Consider the following 24,775-nt stretch of genomic DNA (forward strand, 5'->3'; position numbering starts at 1 on the left):
TTTTTTTGAGAAAAGATTATTAAATATTGGATAGACAAGGCTCAGCTCACATGGACTTGAGCCCAACTCGGCTCGACCTAACCTGGTTCAAAGCAATGTGGGTGTGTTGGGTGGAGGGGCCACTTGTCTAAGACCTCCTTGTTCCATTAAAAAGTGGGATCCTCCTTGAGATCTCTTATGGGGATGTTTAGAGTATGATCGTCTGTGAGAAGAATAAGTTTGATATATAAGGTGCGTTTGAATATTGTTGAAAATTGAAAACACTGAAACAAAATAATTTTTAAATGTGTGAATAGTGTTGTGGAACTCATTTTTAATGAAAAAATTACTGAAAAAAGAGGTTTGTGGGTCCCGTGAATAGTGCACGGGACCCACTAGACAGCCAACAGCCACAGAAAATCACGGCTCAAAAAAAAAAAAAAGGAAACATAGATACAAAACACACTGCATTTCATCGGTACCCAAACGATCACATAATAAATTTTATAATTGTTGATTACTTGTGAATTGTGATTGATTTACAATAAAAGTGATGTTAGTGGTAATTCTATTCCTATGTAAAAGTGATCTTATACCGAGTGAAAAAAAAAAATGTGAAATTTGTTTTGTATATAACATTGTTGGGCTAGAAATCCTCCCCCAATGAAACTTTGTCCAAGTTGGCCCTTTGGTGTTAAGGTTTGGGTGTGTAAGACGATAAGAGTGAGTTGTTGGCAGATATTGAGATTTTGTTTCGAGTGCAATGAGATTTAGGTTAGTTCATATTTGTAGTCATGTTTATATTTATGAGCAGGGGCATAGCTAAGAATTTTTACATGGGGGGCTGATTCGAACCATGAAGGTTGAAATCGACGACGATGAGTATCATCGTTGTATGGATAGTCTATATTTTTAGGTTGATATGGACCTTCTTTGAGATAAGCTCGTTGGATTTCATCTTGTTTGTTGATAGGGAATTCACATATTTGTTTACGTGATCCTGGATCACAATCTTCTCTTCAGATTGAATTCTTGAACATTTGGAGGGGTCAGGGTGTTCATCAGGCATCGAAGTATCAACATTTGTTTCTAAAACCACAAGTGTCCTAATTTCTGAATTGCTAACATCTTTTTTCTTAAAGAATACATCAATTGTTTTTCGTTTGCTCATAATTCTTTTAGCTTTAAGAATATGACTCAAAAATTAACCTGAAAAAAAAGTTTAAAAAATAAAATTTTAATTAGAAATTTTTACTTAGTTATATGGATGTTATTCATACTCAAGAAAAAACAAAATTTTCACTATAATTTAAACATACAACCCATTTTTAATACGACTTTAATTAATAATAACCCCTCAAACAAAAACAAGAATTAAACACACAAGTATTGGTACACAACATAAACCAAACAATTTAACAACACCCACGGCTACATCCACAGTCACATGATATCTAACTAATAAAAAATAGGTAATAAATCAAAACGATTTTACCTTAGAAACTTTGTCTTCACAAAGTACAAAGATGGGTCACCCGTGTGGCAATGTCTACTGTCTTTGCCTGATTGCCTCCAACTTTAGATCTTCCCTTCAAGACCCATCACAAACAATCTCCCCATGCCTTCAATCATGTATTTTCTAAAAATCTATGAAAATATAAAGAGCATGTGAATATTTAGGTGTAGATAGTTGAGAAAATAAAAAAAAGACACTAAAAAGAGATGAATGTCTAATGCTTAAGAAAGAGAAGAAAACTCGTCACCAAGTTCCAAAACTAAAGCTGATGAAGAAAGAAAAAATTGGTCAGATTTTTTTTTTTTTTTCGTACTGTGAGTACAGAGGACGGGAGTTTTGGGGGCTGGTAGGTAGGCAACGGTACCAGTGCAATGAAAGTGTATCAAAGAAGACAAAACAAAAGAATAAGAAGTAAAGAAAGGAATTTCGTGGGTGGATTTTTTGAGATGAAGAGAAAGTAAAGTTTTGTTTTTAGTGTTTGGACTTGAACGGGCCAGCTTGTTTTATTTGGAGTATATAAGGTGATAAGGCCTAAAACTAAAGCTGGGCTTGGGAGAATAGTTGAGAATTGGACAGGGGGGCCGGCAAGGGGGGGCCCAATTTTTTTTTTTTTACCTACTCTAATGGAATTTTTTTTTTTTTTTTTTGCAGGGGTCTGGGTCCCCCAAGCCACTACGTGGCTCCGCCCCTGTTTATGAGGTTTGTGAAAGTCCATAATTATGATTTGTGACGTTTTGATCATGTTTGGTTGTAATCTATCGGGTAAAGTGCAAATAACGCACCTAAAATTTGTGTTTTTGTTTATTTTGCTCCTTAATATTTCAAAATTTTTTATTTGTCTCCCTAACATTATGGGCCGTTTTGAATAGATGACCTGTGTTATTAAAAAAAAAAGGTATATGCCTCCAGACCTTTTAGTTCACTGTACACGTTTTACTTTTTCCCTCCTTGTGAAGTTCCAAGCCATTTCAAGTGGTTTGTACTAGTCACCATATGCGCGGTCTAAAGTTCCCTGTAAAAGCCTGCTCTTCTCTGGACAAGTTCAATCCACTTGTCTTCCTTCAAGGTTGGTCTATGCCTCCAGACCGCGCATGTGGTGACTAGTACAAACCACTTGAGATGGCATGGAACTGACAAAAGAAGGGAATAAAACTTGTACAGTGAACTAAAAGAGCTCTATCTTTTAAGAATTACTAGACGGGTCTTCAACGCACTGGCCAGTGCATAATTGTAAATGTAAAGTATGTAACACTTGGGACATAAAAATGATTGATAACTGCATCTTTATTATTATGACCTTTGTATTACAATATATCCATTATTAGGTATATATAACAAGTTAAATTTAGTACGAATATGATTTTTTTTCCTTATATTGCAAGTAAGACTAGAATTGTTTTACTTGCGTTCTAAGTAGAACTTGATATCTTTAACATAGGACTTACTGAATTCAACACGAGTCTCTATTTAGTCCTCTCTATAAGACCTCTGCTTCCCTCCACTTTTCCTTTCCAACTCCACCTCACATACACTTTAACGCACTTTGACACTGCACTCAGCATTTGCAAGATGTCGTGCTCTCAGTGCTTTGAGAACCCTCCAACTCCCAACCTATGGAGCAGGGACAGTCCAAGAGCTTGGAGGCCTTCAAACTTATGCCACTGGCTCTCCACATTCTAAGCTTGCCATCCTACTCATTTCTGATATTTATGGTACCATTCTATCTTACTTGAGTTTCTTTCTTCAATATAAAAATTCATGTAAATGCTGTATTCTTGAATCTCTAATGGCTAATAAATATGTAAAAATAAAAAATCTTTTCACAACTTTCATTTAGGCACATATTCCTCAGTTTTCTCTTAGATTGAGTATAGCATAATGAATGTGGGATTCGATTTCTTTTTAAAAGACATAAACTTGATTATGTTTCACAGATATAATTTAGTTTCTGTATCATGTTGTGATGTTTTGCAGGATATGAAGCACCAAATTTAAGGTACGATGATTTTTTTTTTTTCTTGATACAATGTCTTCTTTATTTTTCTGGAACAACTATTGTAAGTAACTTACAAAATCGCTCACAATTGAAGAGTTCAATTGCATTGTTCCAAGTCACTTGAAGTTAGAGCTGTTTTTGTTCCAAGTCACTTTTCTTATTCACCAGCTAAATCAGTTCGTGTTCTAGATAATACTAGATATTCCTGCATTCAATTATCAGTTATTCCTAATTAGATGATATTAATATTATGAATTGTCTAGTTTTGCAGAAAAATTGCAGCAGCTGGATTCTTGGTAGTAGTTCCTGATTTTTTCTATGATGACCCTGTTATTGATTTGAATGATCCTAACTTTGATGTAAACTCATGGATTAAAGTTCACAGCACGGTTAGTTTCTTGCTTTTCAGCTGCAAGCTTTTGGATGAGCATATGAAAAATTGTGCAAGAATCAAGAAAACAAGCAGGGGACATGTTGATTTGCCTTTGATGTTCAAACTGACATGCTATCACATGTTTATGAATGTTTTGGTGGGGAAGTCTGGGGACCTTAGTTGAAATAGAATGACTTACTATCGGTTATGTATGACTTGAACCTTCCTGTCCTCGACTGTTTTAATCTTAATTCGAAAAATCCTTGATAGCCACATCTTCATTTGAAGCTCTCTATTACAATTTTGAATCCATTGATCGGCATTATAATATGCTAAATCCTCTATGAACCATACATTAAACTAGGGTTACAATACTTGCAATACAAGTAAGATTATGATTTTTTTGCTTGCACTTCAAGTAGGAGTATACTTGAACTTTGACTAGGAGGCCCAGATATCTTTGACAAATACATTTTCCTTCTAGGATAAAGGATATGAAGATGCCAAAGCTGTGATTGCAGCTCTAAAGAGTAAAGGAGTTTCTGCCATTGGGGCAGGAGGATTTTGCTGGGGAGGTAAGTGATTTGCATTCAATTTCGACTTTGGCAGGGAACTTAATGCTTGAATTCTTTGAAAATAGTTTTTGCATTGTAATCCTACAGTGCTTCAGCTACTAACATCTAGCTTGCTTGCATGTGTTTCAGGGACTGGCAGTGAAATTAGCAAGTTCTACTGACCTTTAGGCTGTGGTCCTGTTGCATCCTAGTTTAATCACAGAATATCACATTGATAGTAAGTCTCCCACTTTTCAAGCTCATGCTAAATATTTGTTGCAAATTTCATGTTGTCTCAGATGTTGAAGTTCATTGTTTCAGATGTTAAGGTTCCAATTGCTATATTGGGAGCTGAGAATGACAATCTGTCCCCACCAAAAAAATTGAAACAGTTTGGAGAGAAGTTGTTAGCAAAATCTGAGGTGAGCCTTAAACAAATTCCATCCTAAATTCTCTCGTCACAATTTTTAATTTTAATAACAGTTAGATAAATGATCAAATCCATCATTTCCTAATAATTTAAACTTTTGGAACAATCAATAATTTACTATGATATAGAAGGTTCTGTGTTCAAACCCTATCTCCACTTTACCTCCCATTTAAAAAGATCCCACATGTTAGGCCACTTCGAATAAGAGCAGTTTAGACCCACATGTGAGGAAGAGTGTTAGATAAATTACTAAATTCAATATTTAAAACATTTCTCAGTTTCATAAATTCAGTTTGTTATCAACATTTTCCATCCATCAAATAATAGTAAGGACCTTTTAAAAATATTTTGAATTATAAGGATGATTTTGAAACAAATTTTCAAAAACATTGAGGAAAAAATATGAAATTATTTTCAAACAATTTCCAACCATAGAAGATTTCCAACATTTAATGAAGCCTAGGTAATCCTAGAAATATATACTTGAAATTCATAGTCCGAAACAAATCTTTCAAAATGAGATATAGCTGAATCTCTTACAGCATCATCAGAGCAAGTAAAGTAAAAATTTTCATTATTATTGAGAAAGATATTATTTCTTCTTGCCATAATTTTTTTATTTTTTATTATTTTTTATTTTCAGTTTCTGCTGGTGTCAAAGCTTAAGTTCTAAATGATAATACAGTTGAATTTTGTTAACCCTTATATTATTCATATCTTTCAGTTCGACAACTATGTGAAAATATTCCCTGGTGTGGCTCATGGATGGACAGTAAGGTACAATGTTGATGATAAGTCAGCTGTCAAGAGCGCTGAAGAGGCCCATTTGGACATGTTAAACTGGTTTACTAAGTATGTAAAGTGAAAATTGTTTGTGCATTGATGCAAACACCAGATGTTAAGCTGATTTGAACTTGTCTTTGTGCTTATTTGAGTTTTTGAGTTAGTTTGGTTCTTATTTTGATTGAGGATGTTATGGGATCGTATTTATGACATGATTAAAGCTTTCCTTCTTGTTGTGATCTTTGGAAGCCATAAAACCCTAGGACCCTAAAAACCATTACCTTCATAGTTCATTCCCTTTGTCGTCTAAGTGTCTAAGTGGCCATTTGGTTTGTAGTGATATGCCCTTAATGTGATGCACATTACAATGATGTGACATTAAGATTTATGGTTTATTTTAATTTTTCTAACATTACCACAATTTAAAATTACAAAATATATCATATCATATTAATCTCATCACTTTCCTAAACAATGTAATATTGTATTCTTGTATTGAAATTATTTCACTATATATATATATATATATAAGCAAAGATCTCATGTAGGAAAGTATGCGGTTTTGCCATGTGTCACACTCTATGAAGAGAATTAAAATACTCTTAAGTCACTCTGATATGAACAAATTTAAAAATAAAGACTCTTTATTTCCTTTGGTTTAATGTTTCAAGACTACTTTTTGTTACATTTTTTATTCAATGTTTTAAGACTATTATTTGTTTCATTTAGTTTAGTGTTTCAAGATTTTTCTTCTTTCTCACACACAAAAAACTCTTTGCATTTCCATTCACCATTTCCACTTTTACTCCTTTATATACACATGCCTATAACCCTTCATGCTATCCATCTTATATACACTCAAACAAAAAACGATGCAATTTACTTTCAACCTTTTAATGGCACACCTATGTAACTCTAACATTGCAGTACCATTTAATTCTAACCCGTATTAGTAGGCTATGACAAAGGAAGGGAGTTTACGTTTTTTATTCAGTGATGGTAGCTTACAATTTGATGTTGAAGTCAGACATTTTGGATTTTGTAAAGGTTGTAATTCGTTTTGAGTCTTTGGGTGTTTGGGATTTTGGTTTGGGAAAGTCATAAATGTATTTTGTTTAGCTAATTTTTTTCCAAAAAAAAAAAAATTGTGTTAGAACTCATAATTTGTAGGTTTTTTTTTGTAGGATTTTTTTACTACTATTGTATGAGCCATAGTGATAAAAATAAAAATTGATGATGATTTCAAATTATTTTCAATTTTTTTAAAGGGTACAGAAGCCCAAATAAAAACTATTAAATTTTGATTAATGGATGTGTTTTTAGCCAATTTCTCTTTGTTTAATCACGTTCTCTTTATGTTAATACTTACAAATAATTTCCTTAATTTCATTGAGACAATGAGTTGGGTGTTTGCAATTGAGGTCTCCATATTTGGTTGTGAGAATAGAATAGTTGAGAAAGTATTTGGGAGATTGTTTAAATTTATGCAATTTTAGAATATAAAAGTATTTTATGCTTTAAATTATTATTTATAGATTTCAAAATCATTTAATCAATTTAAAAAATAAAATCTACTTTTAATTGTAAATATTATATAATGTTATAGTCTTATAGTGTTATATAATTTTTTAAAATAAAATATGAATTAAGAAAATAAAATTTCAAAGTATTCAAAAATATTGTGGGCAAATATAAATATTATACAACAAAATAAGTATTATATGATGGTCTTAATATACATAAAAATGATTTCAAGTGAAATTGTAAAGTAGTCCTCACATCGTGCGGGACATTTTCTAGTTAATGTAAAATAATAATAACGTAATATTACAGCGTAATATAATATCACAGCGAACCAAATGCCCCTTAAGTGATTCGGTGGACTACTTCTTTGTAAGAAATTTGTATGAGTTACACATGCCTTTGGTACCTATTCAAAATCTACATCATGCAAAACCCATTCCTATGATCCTAGTCATGAACTTAGAGTAATATTATATTCACAATATTATCACAAAAAAATTTAGGTGACAAACTATTACTAGTCATAATTGGGCCCGCTCACCATTAATATCAATTTTTTTACCTATCAGTAACAACTTGCTATTTATAATTTATTGTAAAAATGTTTTAGACGTAACATTTCTATGTGAACTTTGAACTAGTTGAATGGTGTCAAGCGTGGCTCCACAAAAGTTTGGAGTATTGAATTTTAGAATTTTTTTAAAAAAAAAATAGTAAGTTGAATTTCTCTATAGCTTGGTCGTAATTCTAAGTAGTCTCCTAAGTGGTGAAGCCCATACAAGCAGACAAGGAATCTTGGCTGAGCCTGAGACAACCAAGAATTGGATGTTCAAATTTGTATTGTTGTGTTGTCACGACTCACGAGTTTATTTTCATCACTAAATAATGTACGGATTTTCAAACCTCATTTTTTTTTTTTTTTTTTTTTAAATTGTCAGAAATTGACTTCTATGTGTCGTTTTGTTTTTAATAAATTAGATATTTTTTATAAGTACTAAAAAGGTGATTGGTGTTGGTTTGATTATTCTCCAATGTGATTTTTGTATTTTACCCAAAATTTAACACTAAAGTTAGTTCCTAAATTATTAAACAATTGTAAATAAGAACAAATTTAGAAATCTTGGAAACAAATGTAGGGACATGGATTCTATGGTGATGTGAAAGGAAAAAGATAATAAAAATATGGTCGGAATATAGAATTGTTTTGAAGAGATAATACCAACAGGACTACTGTTAGTGTTACGTAAGTACTGACGTTTCTCAAATATCAAATTCAATCATTTTTTTTTTTAGTCTTCACTATCTCTGCAATAAGATCTCAGCTAAGATTCACTTCATCACATTGTATTTGACATTGATAATTGTAAAGATGTCGAGCTCTCAGTGCTTTGAGAACCCACCGATCCTGAGCTCAACCTGTGGAGAAGGGACTGTCCAAGAGTTTGGAGGCCTTCAAACTTACATCACTGGCTCTCCAGATTCTAAGCTTGCTATCCTTCTCATTTCTGATGGTCTTGGTACCAATTTATCTTCTTTCTCTAATTAAATACATGTTATAAGTTGCGTTCAAGTTATATGTGATATGTCTTTGCGTTAAAACTATTTTCTCTCACCCTTGTGTGTGTGTGTGTTTTTTTTTCGAAAGAAAAAGTTATACGTAAAAAAATGTTACACAATTCAATATCTTTTTATCTGATACATATCTTGACACATTGACAAATCTATCATTAAATTACTCTACGTGGTTGTAAATTTTCAAGATGATTAGAGTTTAATAACTATTTACCACATTCAAAATATGATTTTTTTTTTTTTTTAGTTTCTCAAAATTTTTTTTTTTTAATACATTACACAAAACATGATAGAATAGTTAATGATATCCAATTAATAAGAAATTAGACATACATGTTAAGAATAATATAAATATTTAATTTAACAGTAAATTTATTTGAGTGGTGTAGCATTTGTAGAGAGTTATACTGGGTGTTTTCCCCTCTTCTCGTGTGTGTGTGTTAAAAATACTTAGGGTATGTTTAATAACTATTTTTTTCTCTTATTTTTTGTTTCTAAAAAAAATTTTCTATTTTTGAAACAAAAAAACTTGTTTGGCAACCTAAAATAGACAGAAAACAAAAGCTGTTCTCAAAACTCAATTTGTGAAAGAAACTGAAAATATGCAAAAGGCTGTTTTCAGTTTCTAATTTTCAAAAGTCAGTGAAAACACGTATTTAATTTAATGAATCAATCTCATTTAATGAGTTTGCATTGGAGTTCAAATCCTAGTAACAACATATTTTAGTTTTTTTTCTTTTTTTTGTTCTTCAAATAATTTTTTTTTTAATTTCAACTAACAAAATATGTTTTTGATTTCAAAAATACCAAAAAAAATTGTTTTTTATTTATATTCCCAAAAATAAGTTTTTGAAATAGAAAACAAAAACTGTTAATAAACATAATCTTAGTATTCTCAAAAGAAAAAAAAGTAGATTAATCTCACATTGGAAAATAAGTGTGAGTTAAAGAGGTTTAAAGCATGTGCTATGTATTCAAGAATGCAGTCATTTTGGATATACACCGCTATTAGTTTTTTTAAGACATTCTCCCCTCTCCCTATGTGTGTGTTAGTATTTTTGGTAACTATTCTTTCCCCCTTATTTTTTGTTTTCAAAAACAATTTTCTATTTTTGAGACTAAAAAACTTGTTTGGGAACCTAAAATAAACAGAAAATAAAATCTATTCTCAAAACTCAATTTCTAAAAGAAACTGAAAACATGCAAAAGACTATTTTTAGTTTCTAATTTTCAAAAGTCAATGAAAATACACATTTGATTTAATGAATCTATCTTATTTAATGAGTTAGCATTAGAGTTCAAATCTTAGTAATAACATATTTTAGTATTTTCTATTTTTTTTCTTCAAAAAACTATCTTTTTAATTTCAACCAACCAAACATGTTTTTTATTTCAAAAAAAAAAAAAAAAATTCTTTTAACCATTTGGGTTTGTTTATATGGTTCTTGTATAACTCGTAATAAATTTGAATATGTTCGTAGGAGCTACAATTTAATCTCTGCATCCTCTTGTGATGTTTTGCTTTGCAGGGTATGAAGCACCAGATTTCAGGTACAATTAATGACTTCTTTCTTTCACTGGATCAAGTATTGTAACCAACTAGATTGCTCAAAATTGAAGTTCAATTAAGCTGTATAGAGGAAACTAATTGCAAATTTGGGTGCTTGCCTCTGTTCTTTAAAGAGAATTATCATTCAAAATAAGAGGATATGGATTTGTTACAACATTCAATACTTACCATTGAGAATTTAAGTATTAAAGAAGAGAAAAATAAGATAGATATTGAAAGGACCAACTAGCTTTGGTTGAAAATTTAAAGCCAATAATGATATGAGTTAGCAAAAGATCTGTACTAGTTTATTGCTAAGCATAAGGAAAATGTAGCTGTTGAATATTATGAGAATAGAGTTATCAATGAAAGTGGATACAATGATGAGTTTGTAAACTTTCAGACTACAATTTCTTAGAAGAACAAGAAAAATGAAATTGGCAAGTATCTATATGGAGAAATTAAAAAAAAAATTCCATATGGTTTGCCTGTAAAACACAGTCCCTAAATTTGGAGGGTAGGGATGCCTAATCAATCACCTCTCCCAGACCCTTCAAAATTGGGAATGTAAAGAACCCCATTAATGTTACACAACTATAGGGGGTCATGTGTAACATTTCACAGTTCAGGGGGTCTTTGTGTTTTAGAGGCAAATATCACAAGTTTTGTTTTTGTTTTTTTTTTTTTTTTGGTAGTTTCCCTTTACTAATTTTAATGTCTTGTAAATTGAACTTGTTTCTATTTGTTGATTGTAGATAGCATTAGTATAAGATGTTCAGATCACTAGTCTGAAACACTATACTTAGCCCAGTATATGTACTTTTCCTCTTCTTTATATTCTTTTTCACTCACAATGTATTTGATATTTCTCATACCACCCTGTTTGTCCTTCACATGTAAATGATCTGTTGATTATGTTCATAATGAATGATCTAAACTTGAGCCAAATGATATCCAGTCCTCTGTCATTTGAATTGGTGGAAGACTATGTTTTTCAAATACCATGATTTATCATATTTGAGCTTTCACTAAGCACTTGAATTGAACCTAATTGCCATCACCCATGTCTTGGAGTTGTTTCAGTTCCAAGTCACTCTTCTTATTCACCAGCTAAATCAATCTTTGTTTTAATTAATACTAGACATTCATGCATTCAATTATCAGTTATTCCTAATTATATGATATTTAATATTATGCATTGTCTCACTGTGAAGGAAACTAGCGGACAAAATTGCAGCTGCTGGATTCTTGGTGGTAGTTTCTGATTTTTTCTATGGCGACCCCGTTATTGATTATAACGACCCTAACTTTGATGTAAAGTCGTGGGGCAAAGTTCACAACCCGGTTAGTTTCTTGCGTTTCAGTTCCAATTTGGGATGGGCATATGAAAAATTGCACAAGAATCAACAAAACAAGCAGGGGCCATTTTGATTTGCCTTTGATGACTATCACATGTTTATGCATGTTTTATTTGGGACCTAAGTTGAAATAGAATGACTTATCATCTGTTTTGTACGACTTCTACCTTCCTTTTCCTGACTCCTTAAAGCTTAATTTAAATACATTTTCCTTCTAGGATAAAGGATATGAGGATGCCAAAGCTGTGATTGCAGCTTTGAAGAGTAAAGGGGTTTCTGCTATTGGGGCTGCAGGTTTTTGCTGGGGAGGTAAGTGATTTGCTTTCAATTTAAACTTTGACAAGAAACTTAAAGCCTGAAATCTTCGAAAACGTCTGGTTTACCTGCATATTTTTCAGGGATGGTTTTAGTGAAATTAGCAAGTTCTACTGACCTTCACGCTGCAGTCGTTTTGCATCCTGGTTCAATCACAGAAGATGAAGTTGATGGCAAGTCTCCCATTTTTCAAACTCATGCTAAATAACTGTTACATATTACATGTTGTCTCAGATGTTAAAGTTGACTCTTTCAGATGTTAAAATTCATATTGCTATACTGGAAGCTGAGATTGACCAGTGGTCCCCACCGGAAAAATTGAAACAGTTTGGAGAGAAGTTATCAGCAAAATCTGAGGTGAGTTCTTAAGAAAGGCCATTCTTGGATTTTCTCATCATGATTTTGAATTTAATAATTGTAAACATTCTGTTCCAATTTAAATAACTTTCAAGTAATTTTCCATCATAGAAGATTCCTAGAATTAAATAAAGCCTGTAAAATGCTCTTAGTCATGTCTTTCAATTGAGAGAGCATAATCTCTTCTAGCATTAGAGCAATTTGAGTAAAATTTCTAGTTATTTTTGTGAAAGATATTGTTTCTTCTTCCCAAAACAAAAGTGAAGTGATTTGCAGTATCTGCTTTGCGTGTCAAAACTTAATGATAATTCAGTTGCATTTTTTTAACCCTCATACTATTTATATCTTTCAGTTCGACAGCTTTGTGAAAATATTCCCTGGGGTGGCTTATGGATGGACAGTAAGGTACAATTTTGATGACGAGTCAGCTGTCAAAAGTGCTGAAGAGTCTCATTTGGACATGTTAAATTGGTTTACCAAGTATGTTAAATAAAAATTTGTTTATACACTGGTGTGGACACCAGATATTATGCTGATTTCAACTAGACTTTGTGCTTTTCTTTTCTTTTTCTTTTTTTTTTTTTTTTTTTTTTTTTTTTTTTTGAGTTTGTTTGATTCTTATTTTGATTGAGGATGTTATGGGATTGTACTAAGGATTTTAAGGGATTGTATTTAATTCTTGATTATAGCTTTCCTACTTGATGTGATCCTGGAAGTCCTAAATTTATTCCCCCTGTTTAAGTCTCCTGTCAAGCCACTGCTTTGTAAGAAATTTGTATGAGGTGGATGCAACTTTGGTACTGTTAGAGAAATTCAAGCCCAATCATGCTTGATGTGCAAGCCAAGACATACTTGTACTACAAGTTTATTAATTGTAAATACTTATAATGAGTTCATTGTAATTTTTTTTTAATTTTTTTTAGAAACCAGTTCATTTTAAATTTGTAACACGGGAATTGTACTTCACTCATATATAAAAAATGTGGTCCTTAAGAGTAAGTTGTTAGACCAAATCACGTAATTCTTCAAGTGTTCTTGTGTTACTCTTTTATGCTTCCGCATCTATTTTTTGTCTCCTCTAATTTATTTAACATGGTATTAGAGCATCTTTAACACGTATATGTTTAGAATCACTGTCTTGTGAATCCCATTTCTATGATGAACTGGAACAAGTTGAATGGGATCAAGCATAGCTCCCATAAAATGTTCGGGATATTGAATTTTAGAATGAAAAAATATGAAGTTGAATTTCTCTAATGCTTGATTCTAAGCAATCCTAGATAGTTAAGCCAATACAAGTAGGTAAGGAATCTTGGTGGAGGAAACAGTTAAATTGAATTTCAATTGGAGTTCAATTTTATGCCATGTGTCTACCTAAATTTTAATTTTTGTGGCAAGTAAATTTTTGGATTCAAAAACCAAAAAGTCTAAATTCAATTAAATTCTAAATCATATATACAAATAATAAGAAATCATTACATATTTTAGAAATGTATGGTTTAAAAAATGTGTAAACTAATATATACCATATATAACTTGAACCTATTCTCAAAAAAAATGTATAATTTAAACCGTTTGATTATGATTGTTTTTAATTGTATTCGTGCATATGCACGAGTTACACATTAGTAAAAATAATTCATGGAAATCAAATTGAGGCAATTGTTTTGAAAAAAATAAGGTTTTGAAACCTGTACATAATCTGACTATGAATATAAACTGAGATTTTAGTCAAGGCAACACAATAATACAAATTTGAACATCCAATTCCTGGTCATGGAAAAAAGATTTTTGAAAACTAAATATATATTCCTCTAGAATCCTAGATTTTCACTCAACTTAATTATCCAGTTTCTTATTTGTAGGGTTATTGGACTTATCACATATCCAAGAAAATTATACGATTACGTATGTTAAGACAGATAAAGAGAGAAGTTACAATTTCAGCAAAAAAAAAAAAAAAAAGAGAGAGAAGTTACAATTTGACTTTTGTTTTTTATGTGAAGAGTGAGAATTATACTGTGCTCTATCCATAATGTAACTTTCTAAAAAATGTTTTTTTCACACCTAAAAAAGCGAAAACCGTTTTTTATGAGAATTAAGGTGAGTTTGGTTTAACTTTTTGATATTCTGTTTTTTGAAAAAGTGGCAGTTTCAAAAAGTGCAGTTAAATTGGGTTTTTTTTTTTTTTTTTTAAAAGTAGAGCATTTGGTAAAATCTGTTAAAAAATATTTTTTTTAAAAGCTAACTATTTGACTAGCACTTATAAAAGTGGTGATTTAAGTTGTAAATTACCAAAAGGACAAAATGCATATATAAGAGAGTTTATTTCGTACTTAGTATCAACTTCTTAATAATAATAACTAGTTGCTAATCTGTGCCATGTGTGAAAAACTGATAAAAATGAGATCTTAAAAAATTTTGTGATAATTTTTCTATTAAATATGTCCACTTTCAATCTTTTGAGTTTTGACAACACCTACCTATCTCTAACATTATTGTTTCATCTAATTCTAACCCATATAAGTTGGCTACAACCAAGGAAGTAGGGCTTACATTTTATATTGAGTAATAACGACAATTACAATTTTAATGTTAAAATCAGACGTTGTGGATTTGTAGATTTTGTAAATTAAGTCATTGAATATGGGTGTTTGGGATGTGCATTTTGTTTTAGAATTAAGGAGAAAGAGAAACACAAATTATATATAAATTTTTATTCTATAATATTCCTCCGAAATTGTTTTTTTTTTTAATTATTATTTCTCATTACTTCAATAGTGAGTTCAATTGAATAATTATAATAGATAAGTGTGTACAATTTATAATTGTTACTATTTTTTATGATGACCTCATTACCAATAAAATTTTATAACAATTATACTATAATACATATAATACATATGCAGCATTCTCTAAAACTTTTTGCACGAAATTTTACGACATTATCCGTGTCATACTAAATGGATAAACTCTTTGGACACAAAAGCAGGGCGGCTTTAGAAAAAAGATGATGATAGTACATATACAGCATTCTTCCAAAACTATTTTGCACGAAACTTTAGGACATTGTTCGTGTCCTACTAAATAGATAAAGAGTTTTTGGACAAAAAAGTAGGGCGGCTCTTGGAAAAAGATGATACAGTCGGAATACTAAAATTAATTTGTGAGAGAGATTACCAATGATAGTTGGTCCTGTCGTGTTACGTAAGTACTGACGTTTCCCAAATCTCAAACTCGATTATTTTATTATTATTAGTCAGTGTCTATTCTGTGTGTATAAAAAAAAAAAGACCGCAGCTTCACCTCCACTTTGAAACTGCACTGATCACAATTATAAGATGTTAAGCTCTCAGTGCTTTCAGAACCCACCAACCCTGAGCTCAACCTGTGGAGCAGGGACCGTTCAAGAGTTTGGAGGCCTTCAAACTTACATCACTGACTCTCCAGATTCTAAGCTTGCCATCATTTTCATTGCTGATGCTTTTGGTACCAATTTATCTTCTTTCTCCCTCTATATGTATATGCTGCAATATTCTTGAATCTCTAGACTCTAATTCAAAACGTTTAGAAGTGAGTCTAGTGATCATAAAAAGAAAGGTGGACTATGAAATGGATGAAATAGACAATATTTGAAATGGAGACCCCAAGAGATTCCTCCATGCAAATACCTGGTGTTTGTTGAACGGAAGACTACATTAGTATACATAAATGTGGAAATACTGAAATAGTTAGGCACTTAAAGAGATACCCTTTTTGGAGAGAGAGGTGGGTTTGATAAGTTTTTGGGTGCATTCTTGCTAAACGATTCTAATTGCTAACAAACAATCAGAAATCTTTTAACCATCTGGGTCTGTTTATATGGTTCTTGTACAACTTGCAATAGATTTGATTATGTTCCTTGGAGCTACAATTTAATTTCTGCATCCTCTTGTCATGTTTTTCTTTGCAGGGTATGAAGCACCAAATTTAAGGTACTATTATTGACTTCTTTCTTTTACTGGATCAAGTATTGTAACTTGCTATGTTGCTTAAAATTGAAGAGTTCAATTGTGCTGTATGGAGGCAATTAATTACATATTTGGGTGCTTGCCTTTGTTCTTTAAAGAGAATTATCATTCAATTTAAGAGGATAGGGATTTTTGACAAAATTCAATACTAATATTGAGAATTAAGACATGAAAGAAGAGAAACATAAGATAGATATTGAAAGGACCAGCTAACTTAGCATGTCAACACAAAGCCTTTGGTTGTATTGAAAATTTAAAGCCAATAATGCTATGAATTAGCAAAAGATCTGTACTAGTTTATTGCTAAGCATAAAAAGGATCTAAGCTTGAGTGGAGAATGTGGCTGATGAATATTACGAGAATAATGATTTCAAGGAAAGTGAATAAAAAGATGAGTTTTTATACTTTCAGATTATAATTTCTTAGAAGGATAAGAAAAATGAAAGTGGCAAGTATCTATGAGGGGAGATTATAAAAGAATTCCATGTAAGATGCCTGTAAAACATGGCCATTGAATTTTGGGGGTAAGGTTGCTTACCAATCACCTCTCACAGACTTTGCAAAAGTGGAAACTTTGTACACTGGTATAAATCACCTCATAAATTTTACACAACTACAGGGGTTGTGTAACATTTCGGAGCTCAGGCATCTCTGTGTTTTAGAGGCAAATATCAAAAGGTTTTTCTTGGTAGTTTCCCTTCACTAATTTTTAGGGCTTGTAAACTGACCTTGTTTCTAAATATTAATTATACATAGCCTCAGTATAAGATGTTCAGGTCACAAGTCTGAAACACAATACTTAGCGTAGGATATGTTCTATTTTTCTTCTTTATATTCTTTTTCCCTCACCGTGTATTTGATTTTTCTCATACCACCTGGTAGTCCTTCACATGTTAATGAGCCAAATGAAATGATATCCAGTCCTCGGTGGTTTGAATTGGTGGAAGCAAATTTTTTTCACATACCATGATTTATCATATTTGATCTTCTACTAAGCTCTTGAATTGAACCTAACTGCCATCATCCATGTCTTAGATCTGTTTTTGTTCCTAGTCACTCATCTTATTCACCAGCTAAATCAATTCTTGTTCTAGATAGTAGTAGACATTCATGCATTTAATTCTCAGTTATTCCCAATTATATAATATTAATATTATGCATTGTCTCCCTGTGAAGGAAACTTGCGGACAAAATTGCAGGAGCTGGATTCTTGGTGGTAGTTCCTGATTTTTTCTACGGTGATCCGGTTATTGATCCTAAGGACCCTAACTTTGATGTAAACTCATGGTTAAAAGTTCACAACACGGTCAGTATCTTGCTTTTTAGTTACAATCTTTGGGATTGGCATATGAAAAATTGTGCAGGAATCAAGAAAACAAGCAGGGGGCCATTTTAATTTGCCTTTGATGTCCAAATTGACATACTATTACATGTTTATGCATGTTTTGTTTGGGACCTAAGTTGAAATAGAATGACTTATTATTTGTTTTGTATGACTTAAAAACTTCCTGTTCCTGAACACTTGAGCTTATTTGAACAAATTTTTTTTCTAGGATAAAGGATATGAGGATGCCAAAGCTGTGATTGCTGCTCTAAGAAGTAAAGGGGTTTCAGCCATTGGGGCCGCAGGTTTTTGCTGGGGAGGTAAGTGGTTTGCTTTCAATTCAACTTTGACAAGAGACTTAATGCTTGAAATCTTTGAAAATGGTTTTTGCATTGTAAACGTAAGTGCTCTATCTGCTAACATATCTAGCTTTCTGCGTATTTTTCAGGGATGGTATTAGTGAAATTAGCAAGTTCTACTGACCTTCACGCTGCAGTCATATTGCATCCTGGTCCGATCACAGAAGATCAAATCAATGGCAAGTATCCCATTTCTCACACTCATGCTAAATATTTGATACAGATTGCATGGTGTCTCAGATATTAAAGTTCATTATTTCAGATGTGAAAGTTCCTATTGCCATATTGGGAGCAGAGAATGACCATATTTTCCCATCAGAACACCTGAAACAGTTTGGAGAGAAGTTGTCAGCAAAATCTGAGGTGAGTCCAAATGAAAGGTCAACCTTAAATTCTCTCATCACAATTTTTAGTTTAATAACTGTAAAAAATTTTGTTCCAATTATAAACATTTAAAAGTAAATTTCCATCATAGAAGATTTCCTGCATTTAATGAAGCCAGGGTAAAATGCTTGAATTTCATGTCTTTCAAGATGAGAGAGCATAATCTCTTCCAGTATTAGCGCAAGTAGAGTAAAATTTCTAGTTATTTTTATGAAAAAACTATTTCTTCTGCCCATAACAAAAATGAAGTGATTTTCAGTTTCTGCTTTGCGTGTTAAAACTTATGTGGCCTTTTTTTTTTCAACCTCGTATTATTTATATCTTTCAGATCGATAGCTTTGTGAAAATATTCCCTGGTGTGGCTCATGGATGGACGGTAAAGTACAAGGCTGACGATGAGTCAGCTGTAAAAAGTGCTGAAGAGTCTCATTTGGACATGTTAAATTGGTTTACCAAGTATGTTAAGTGAAAATTGGTTTGTACACTAGTGCAAACACCAGATATTGTACCAATTTGAACTAGATTTTGTGCTTTATTTGAGTTTTGAATAAGTTGATTTTTATTTTGATTGGGGTTTTTTTATGGGATTGTATTAATGACATGATTCTAGCTTTCCTTGTTGATGTGTTCCTAAAAGCCCTAAACCCTAAAATCCATTAGACATGGCATTGGTACATGTTCAAAATATCTGTCAATCTTTCATGCAAATCCCATTCCAATTATCCTAGCCAATAACTTGAATGGGTTCAATGGTGTTAACCATGGCTCCAGTAAACTTTAGGGATATTGAATTTAAGAATAGTAATAATAATGAGTCGAGTTTCTCTATAGCTTGGTGGTGATGCTAAGCCATCCTAAGCAGTGAAGTCAATACAAGTAGACAAACAATCCTGGTGGAGACAATCCGGACTACAATGGTCATACTTTCATGTAGTAATTTCTAGATTCAGAAGAGAAAAGTGATGCTTTGCAGCACTACATTTTTCCAGTGTATCTACAACTCCAAAATAAAAGAAGACAAGGGGAGTGGGGAATATCTCAACCTAAAAATTGAACATCTTGTTCCTAAACCTTAATCCTGATTCTTCAGTTCTCTATTCCAGTGCATATCACTCAACATATACTTTCATATTTACATTAGAGTCAATAGTTCCAGATGGTAGAAGCTGCAGAATGACCATGCTGTTTGACATTTCAATCATGTATTTGCCCCTAATTTGTGTAACCCATCTACAACTTCAATGCTCTATCGACAACATAGACCTTTCCATATGGTATAATAAATCCAAAATCAATTATCAAAACAAAATAAAAATATAGAAAAAATAGGGCAACTTCAGCCTTTAAATGCCTCATTCAAAAAACAAGAGCAATTACGAAAATCCAATTTCAACAGCTAAAGCGTGACACTTCTACCGTCAGTCTTGTTTGACTAACCTTTGTTTTTCTCCAAGTACCAAGAGGCACAGCAAGTTCCTTATCTGATATATAGAAAGAAAAGGGCAACTTCTCCTCCTGAAAAGAGCCATAAATATAGACATTCATTGCTATTTAATTCATAGAAACACAAACGCAGCCTCTCAACATTTTTCAATTACTAAGGCCAGCATTTCTAATACATTTGGTTAGTTGTCAAATATAGGAACAGGATTCAAAACAGGAAATGATGTTGATTCCAAACATGGGTCGTATATTCTAAATCTTGGAAAATTACAACTACTACAATATTCAAGTACTCAGGTTGGACTTAGAAAAACTTAATTAGAGATTATATATTTCGAAATGAATCACTTCTGATGAATTTTTTTATCACTTAAAATAATGTGAAACAAAGGATTTATGAAAATAGAAAATTTATTCAACAAAAATAAGAACCCATATGGCTGAATTTTCCATTTTCTATGTTATGCTTTCCTAGAAATTTAACCAATTCAATACAAAACTTTTCAATTCTTCTTCTTTATCCTCCCTGAATTTCTCAACAACTAAACTACGAACTTTCAGAGCCAAAAAGTTCTAACTTGGTGACATTTTTTTTTTTTTTTTGGGTGATAGATGCATAGTAAACAAAGCATTTTGAGGACCAAAAGATTCGAACTTGATATTTGAGGTCCCTTATTCAATGACGCTAAAACTTAATTTAAAATTGACAAGTTGAACAGTGACCGGTTCAGCTTTCTATTCTCCTAAAACTTAATTTAAAATTGACAAGTTGAACAGAGACCAGTTCAGCTTTCTATTCTCCCAATTTCTCAAAAAACCAACATGACTATCACTAAAAACTAATTTAGAACTCTTGGACACAAAGTAGCCGCCTAGGAATTCATGCTGGTCTCAGAGGAAAGAGACAATATGGTCGGAATATTTATTTATTTTGGGAGAGAGATTAGTTGGTCCTGTGTGTATAAAACCTCAACTTTGAAACTGCACTGATCACAATTATAAGATGTCGTGCTCTCAGTGCTTTGAGAACCCACCGAACCTGAGCTCAACCTGTGGAGTAGGGACTGTTCAAGACTTTGGAGGCCTTCAAACTTACGTCACTGGTTCTCTAGATTCTAAGCTTGCCATCATTCTCCTTTCTGATATTTTTGGTACCAATTTATCTTCTTTCTCCCTCTATATATAGTTACATAATATTTATGTATATGCTGCAATATTCTTGAATCTCTAGATTCCAATTCAAAACGTTTAGAAGTGGGTCTAGTGATCATTTAAAAAAAAAAAAAAACAAACAAACAAAAGAGTCTAGTGGTTCTTAAGGCCTTACGAGTTTCATGAAATCTTGGTTTTAAAACCTCTAACCAGTATCTTTGGGCAAAATAGGATCTCTTTATTTCAAATCCTTGTCTATTTTGTTCATTTAATGGTTTAGATTTAATTTCTATGTATAAAATTTTAAATGACTTGGTGAATTGTACCCCTTTATATTTGTAAATTCTAATTTGGACTATGATATGGATGAAATAGACAATATCTGAAATGGAGATCCCAAAAGATTCCTCCATGCAAATACCTCTTGTTTGTTGAACAGAAGACCACATAGTATACACATATGGAGAAATATTTAGGTACTAAAGAGATACCCTTTTTGGGTGCATCCTTGCTAAGTGATTCTAAATGCTAACAAACAATAAGATATCTTTTAACCATCTAGGTTTATTTATATGGTTATAGTACAACTCATAATAAATTTGATTATGTTCCTTCAAGCTAAAATTTAATTTCTGCATCCTCTTGTGATGTCTTACTTTGCAGGGTATGAAGCACCAAATTTAAGGTACAATTAATAACTTCTATCTTTTACTGGATCAAGTATTGAAATGCTAAATCGCTCAAAATTGAAGAGTTCAATTGTGCTATATAGAGGAAACTAATTACATATTTGGGTGCTTGCCTTTGTTCTTTAAAGAGAATTATCATTCAAATTATGAGGATAGGGATTTGTGACAAAATTCAATACTAACATTGATAAGACATAAAAGAAGAGAAGCATAACATAGGTATTGAAAGTACCAGCTAACTTAACATGTAAACATGAAGCTTACGGTAGTATTGGAAATTTAAAGCCAATAATGCTATGATTTAGACAAAGATCTGTGCTAGTTTATTGCTAAGTATAAAAAGGATCTAAGCTTGAGTGGAGAATGTGGCTGTGAATATTAAGAGAATAATGATTCAAGGAAAGTGAATAAAAAGATGAGTGTTTATACTTTCAGACTATAATTTCTTAGAAGCATAATGGCAAGTATCTTTGAGGGGAGATTATAAAAAATTCCTTGTGATTTGCCTGTAAAACATGGCCATTGAATTTTGGGGTAAGGTTGCTTATCAATCACCTCCCATAGATCTTGCAAAGTGGGAACCTTGTACACTGGTATAAATCACCCCATAAAGTTTACACAACTACAGGGGGTTATGTGTGACATTTCAAAGTTCTGGCACCTTTTAGTGGCAAATATCACAAGGTTATTTTTGGTAGTTTCCCTTTACTAATTTTAAGGTCTTGTAAACTGAACTTATTTCTAATTGTTGAATATACAAAGCATCAGTATAAGATGTTCAGGTCACACGTCTGAAACACTATACCTGGCGTAGGATATGTTCTTTTATTCTTCTTTATATTCTTTTTCCCTCACCATGTAGGATAGTCCTTCACATGTTAATGATATGATCATAATGAATAATCTAAATTTGAGCCAAATGATATCCAGTCCTCCGTGGTTTGAATTGGTGGAAGCAAATGTTTTTCACATACTATGATTTACTAAGCTCTTGAATTGAACCTAACTGCCATCATCCATGTCTTATAGCAGTTTTTGTTCCTGGGCGCTGTTCTTATTCACCAGCTAAATCAATTCTTGTCCTAGATAGTATTAGACATTCGTGAATTTAATTCTCAGTTATTCCTAATTATATGATATTAATATTATGTATTGTCTCCCTGTGAAGGAAAGTTGCAGATAAATGTGCAGAATCTGGATTCTTGGTGGTAGTTCCTGATTTTTTCTATGGTGACCCTGTTATTGATTTTAATGACCCTAACTTTGATGTAAAGTCATGGTTGGAAGTTCACAGCACGGTTAGTATCTTGCTTTTCAGTTACAATCTTTGGGATGGGCATATGGAAAATTGTGCAAGAATGAAGAAAACAGGCAGGGGCCATTTTGATTTACCTTTGATGTCCAAATTTGCATACTATCACAAGTTTATGCATGTTCTGTTTCGTAGGACTTGTAACTTCCTTTTCCTGACAACTTATAGCTTAATTTAAATAAATTTTCCTTATAGGATAAAGGATATGAGGATGCCAAAGCTGTGATTGCAGCTTTGAAGAGTAAAGGGGTTTCTGCCATTGGTGCTGGAGGTTTTTGCTGGGGAGGTAAGTGATTTGCTTTCAGTTTAAACTTTGACAAAGAACATAATGTTTGAAATCTTCGAACACGGTTTTTGCATAGTAAACTTGAGTGCTTTATCTGCCAACATCTGGTTTGCTTGCATATTTTTCAGGGATGGTATTAATGAAATTAGCAAGTTCTACTGACCTTCATGCTGCAGTCGTTTTGCATCCTGGTTCAATCACAGAAGATGAAGTCGATGGCAAGTCTCCCATTTTTCAAACTCATGCTAAATAACTGTTACATATTACATGTTGTCTCAGATGTTAAAGTTCACTGTTTCAGATGTTAAGATTCATATTGCTATTCTGGGAGCTGAGTTTGACCAATGGTCCCCACCGGAAAAATTGAAACAGTTTGGAGAGAAGTTATCAGCAAAATCTGAGGTGAGTCCTTAAGAAAGGCCATTCTTGGATTTTCTCATCATGATTTTAATTTTAATAACTGTAAACATTCTGTTCCAATTTAAATAAATTTGATGTAATTTTCCATCATAGAAGATTTCTATGATTAAATGAAGCCTGGGTAAAATGCTCTTAGTCATGTCTTTCAAGATGAGAGCATAATCTCTTCCAGCATTAGAGCAATTTGAGTAAAATTTCTAGTTATTTTTGTGAAAGATACTATTTCTTGTTCCCATAGCAAAAATGAAGTGATTTGCAGTTTCTACTTATTGATAATTCAGCTATATTTTTTTTAACCCTCATACTATTTATATCTTTCAGTTTGACAGCTACGTGAAAATATTCCCTGGTGTAGCTCATGGATGGACAGTAAGGTACAATGTTGATGATGAGTCAGCTGTCAAAAGTGCTGAAGAGTCTCATTTGGACATGTTAAATTGGTTTACCAAGTATGTTAAGTGAAAATTTGGTTTGTAAACTGGTGTGGACACTAGATATTATGCCGATTTGAACTAGATTTTGTACTTTATTTGAGTTTTGAATAAGTTTGTTTTCTATTTTGATTTGGGAATTTTTATGGGATTGTATTAATGACATGATTATAGTTTTCCTAGTTGATGTGTTCTTAGAAGCCCTAAACTCTAAAATTCATTACCTTCATGCCCTCTGTTTGTCTTGGTAGGCTACTTTTGTAGGAAATCTGTATGAGGTAGACCGTAGGCACGGCATTGGTACTTGTTCAAAATATTTGTCATGCAAATCCCATTCCTATGATCCTTGCCAATATCTTGAATGGGTTGGATTGCGTTAAAGCATGGCTCCAGTAAACTTCTGCGATGTTGAATTTTAGAATGAAATAATAATGAGTGGAGTTTCTCTATAGCTTGGTGGTGATGCTAAGCCATCCTAAGCAGACAAACAATCCTGGTGGAGACAATCCAGACTACCATGGTCATACTTTCATGTCAAACCATGAATTTCAAAGAAAAAATATCTAAATAATTTTTGTTATAAAATATTTTAAATAATAGCAGAGAGAGAGAGAGAGAGAGAGAGAGAGTAAAATTAATGATAACATCTTATTCAAAAT

The 24,775-nt window shown here is 32.2% G+C and overlaps 3 protein-coding genes and 1 pseudogene across 5 annotated transcripts; all 4 read left to right on the plus strand.

The window, feature by feature from the left end:
• The first annotated feature begins 2,941 nt into the window (after nucleotides 1–2,941).
• On the plus strand, nucleotides 2,942–6,013 carry LOC115950914 (annotated as a pseudogene).
• Nucleotides 6,014–8,124: 2,111 nt separating this feature from the next.
• On the plus strand, nucleotides 8,125–13,170 carry LOC115950910 (endo-1,3;1,4-beta-D-glucanase-like). 2 transcript variants are annotated; one of them, XM_031068187.1, is made up of 8 exons: nucleotides 8,125–8,398; nucleotides 8,525–8,672; nucleotides 10,257–10,278; nucleotides 11,491–11,620; nucleotides 11,853–11,943; nucleotides 12,033–12,122; nucleotides 12,206–12,306; nucleotides 12,659–13,170. In XM_031068187.1, exons 2-8 carry the CDS (start codon nucleotides 8,525–8,527, stop codon nucleotides 12,797–12,799), a joined length of 723 nt encoding a protein of 240 aa, XP_030924047.1. In that variant the 5' UTR covers nucleotides 8,125–8,398; the 3' UTR covers nucleotides 12,800–13,170. The 2 variants fall into 2 exon arrangements, with proteins under 2 accessions (XP_030924047.1, XP_030924046.1); XM_031068186.1 differs by having other exon boundaries at nucleotides 8,125–8,672.
• Nucleotides 13,171–15,590: 2,420 nt separating this feature from the next.
• On the plus strand, nucleotides 15,591–19,070 carry LOC115950911 (endo-1,3;1,4-beta-D-glucanase-like). Its single transcript, XM_031068188.1, has 7 exons — nucleotides 15,591–15,795; nucleotides 16,259–16,280; nucleotides 17,493–17,622; nucleotides 17,870–17,960; nucleotides 18,089–18,178; nucleotides 18,262–18,362; nucleotides 18,712–19,070. The coding sequence occupies exons 1-7, from the start codon at nucleotides 15,648–15,650 to the stop codon at nucleotides 18,850–18,852; spliced, it is 723 nt and encodes a 240-aa protein (XP_030924048.1). The 5' UTR covers nucleotides 15,591–15,647; the 3' UTR covers nucleotides 18,853–19,070.
• A 1,707-nt stretch (nucleotides 19,071–20,777) lies between these two features.
• Nucleotides 20,778–24,243, plus strand: LOC115950912 (endo-1,3;1,4-beta-D-glucanase-like). 2 transcript variants are annotated; one of them, XM_031068189.1, is made up of 7 exons: nucleotides 20,806–20,977; nucleotides 21,642–21,663; nucleotides 22,836–22,965; nucleotides 23,175–23,265; nucleotides 23,394–23,483; nucleotides 23,567–23,667; nucleotides 24,007–24,243. In XM_031068189.1, the coding sequence occupies exons 1-7, from the start codon at nucleotides 20,830–20,832 to the stop codon at nucleotides 24,145–24,147; spliced, it is 723 nt and encodes a 240-aa protein (XP_030924049.1). In that variant the 5' UTR covers nucleotides 20,806–20,829; the 3' UTR covers nucleotides 24,148–24,243. The 2 variants fall into 2 exon arrangements, with proteins under 2 accessions (XP_030924050.1, XP_030924049.1); XM_031068190.1 differs by lacking the exon at nucleotides 21,642–21,663 and having other exon boundaries at nucleotides 20,778–20,977; nucleotides 22,841–22,965.
• The last annotated feature ends 532 nt before the right edge of the window (nucleotides 24,244–24,775 follow it).

This window comes from Quercus lobata, chromosome 6 (assembly GCF_001633185.2).
Source record: "Quercus lobata isolate SW786 chromosome 6, ValleyOak3.0 Primary Assembly, whole genome shotgun sequence".
NCBI lineage: Eukaryota > Viridiplantae > Streptophyta > Magnoliopsida > Fagales > Fagaceae > Quercus > Quercus lobata.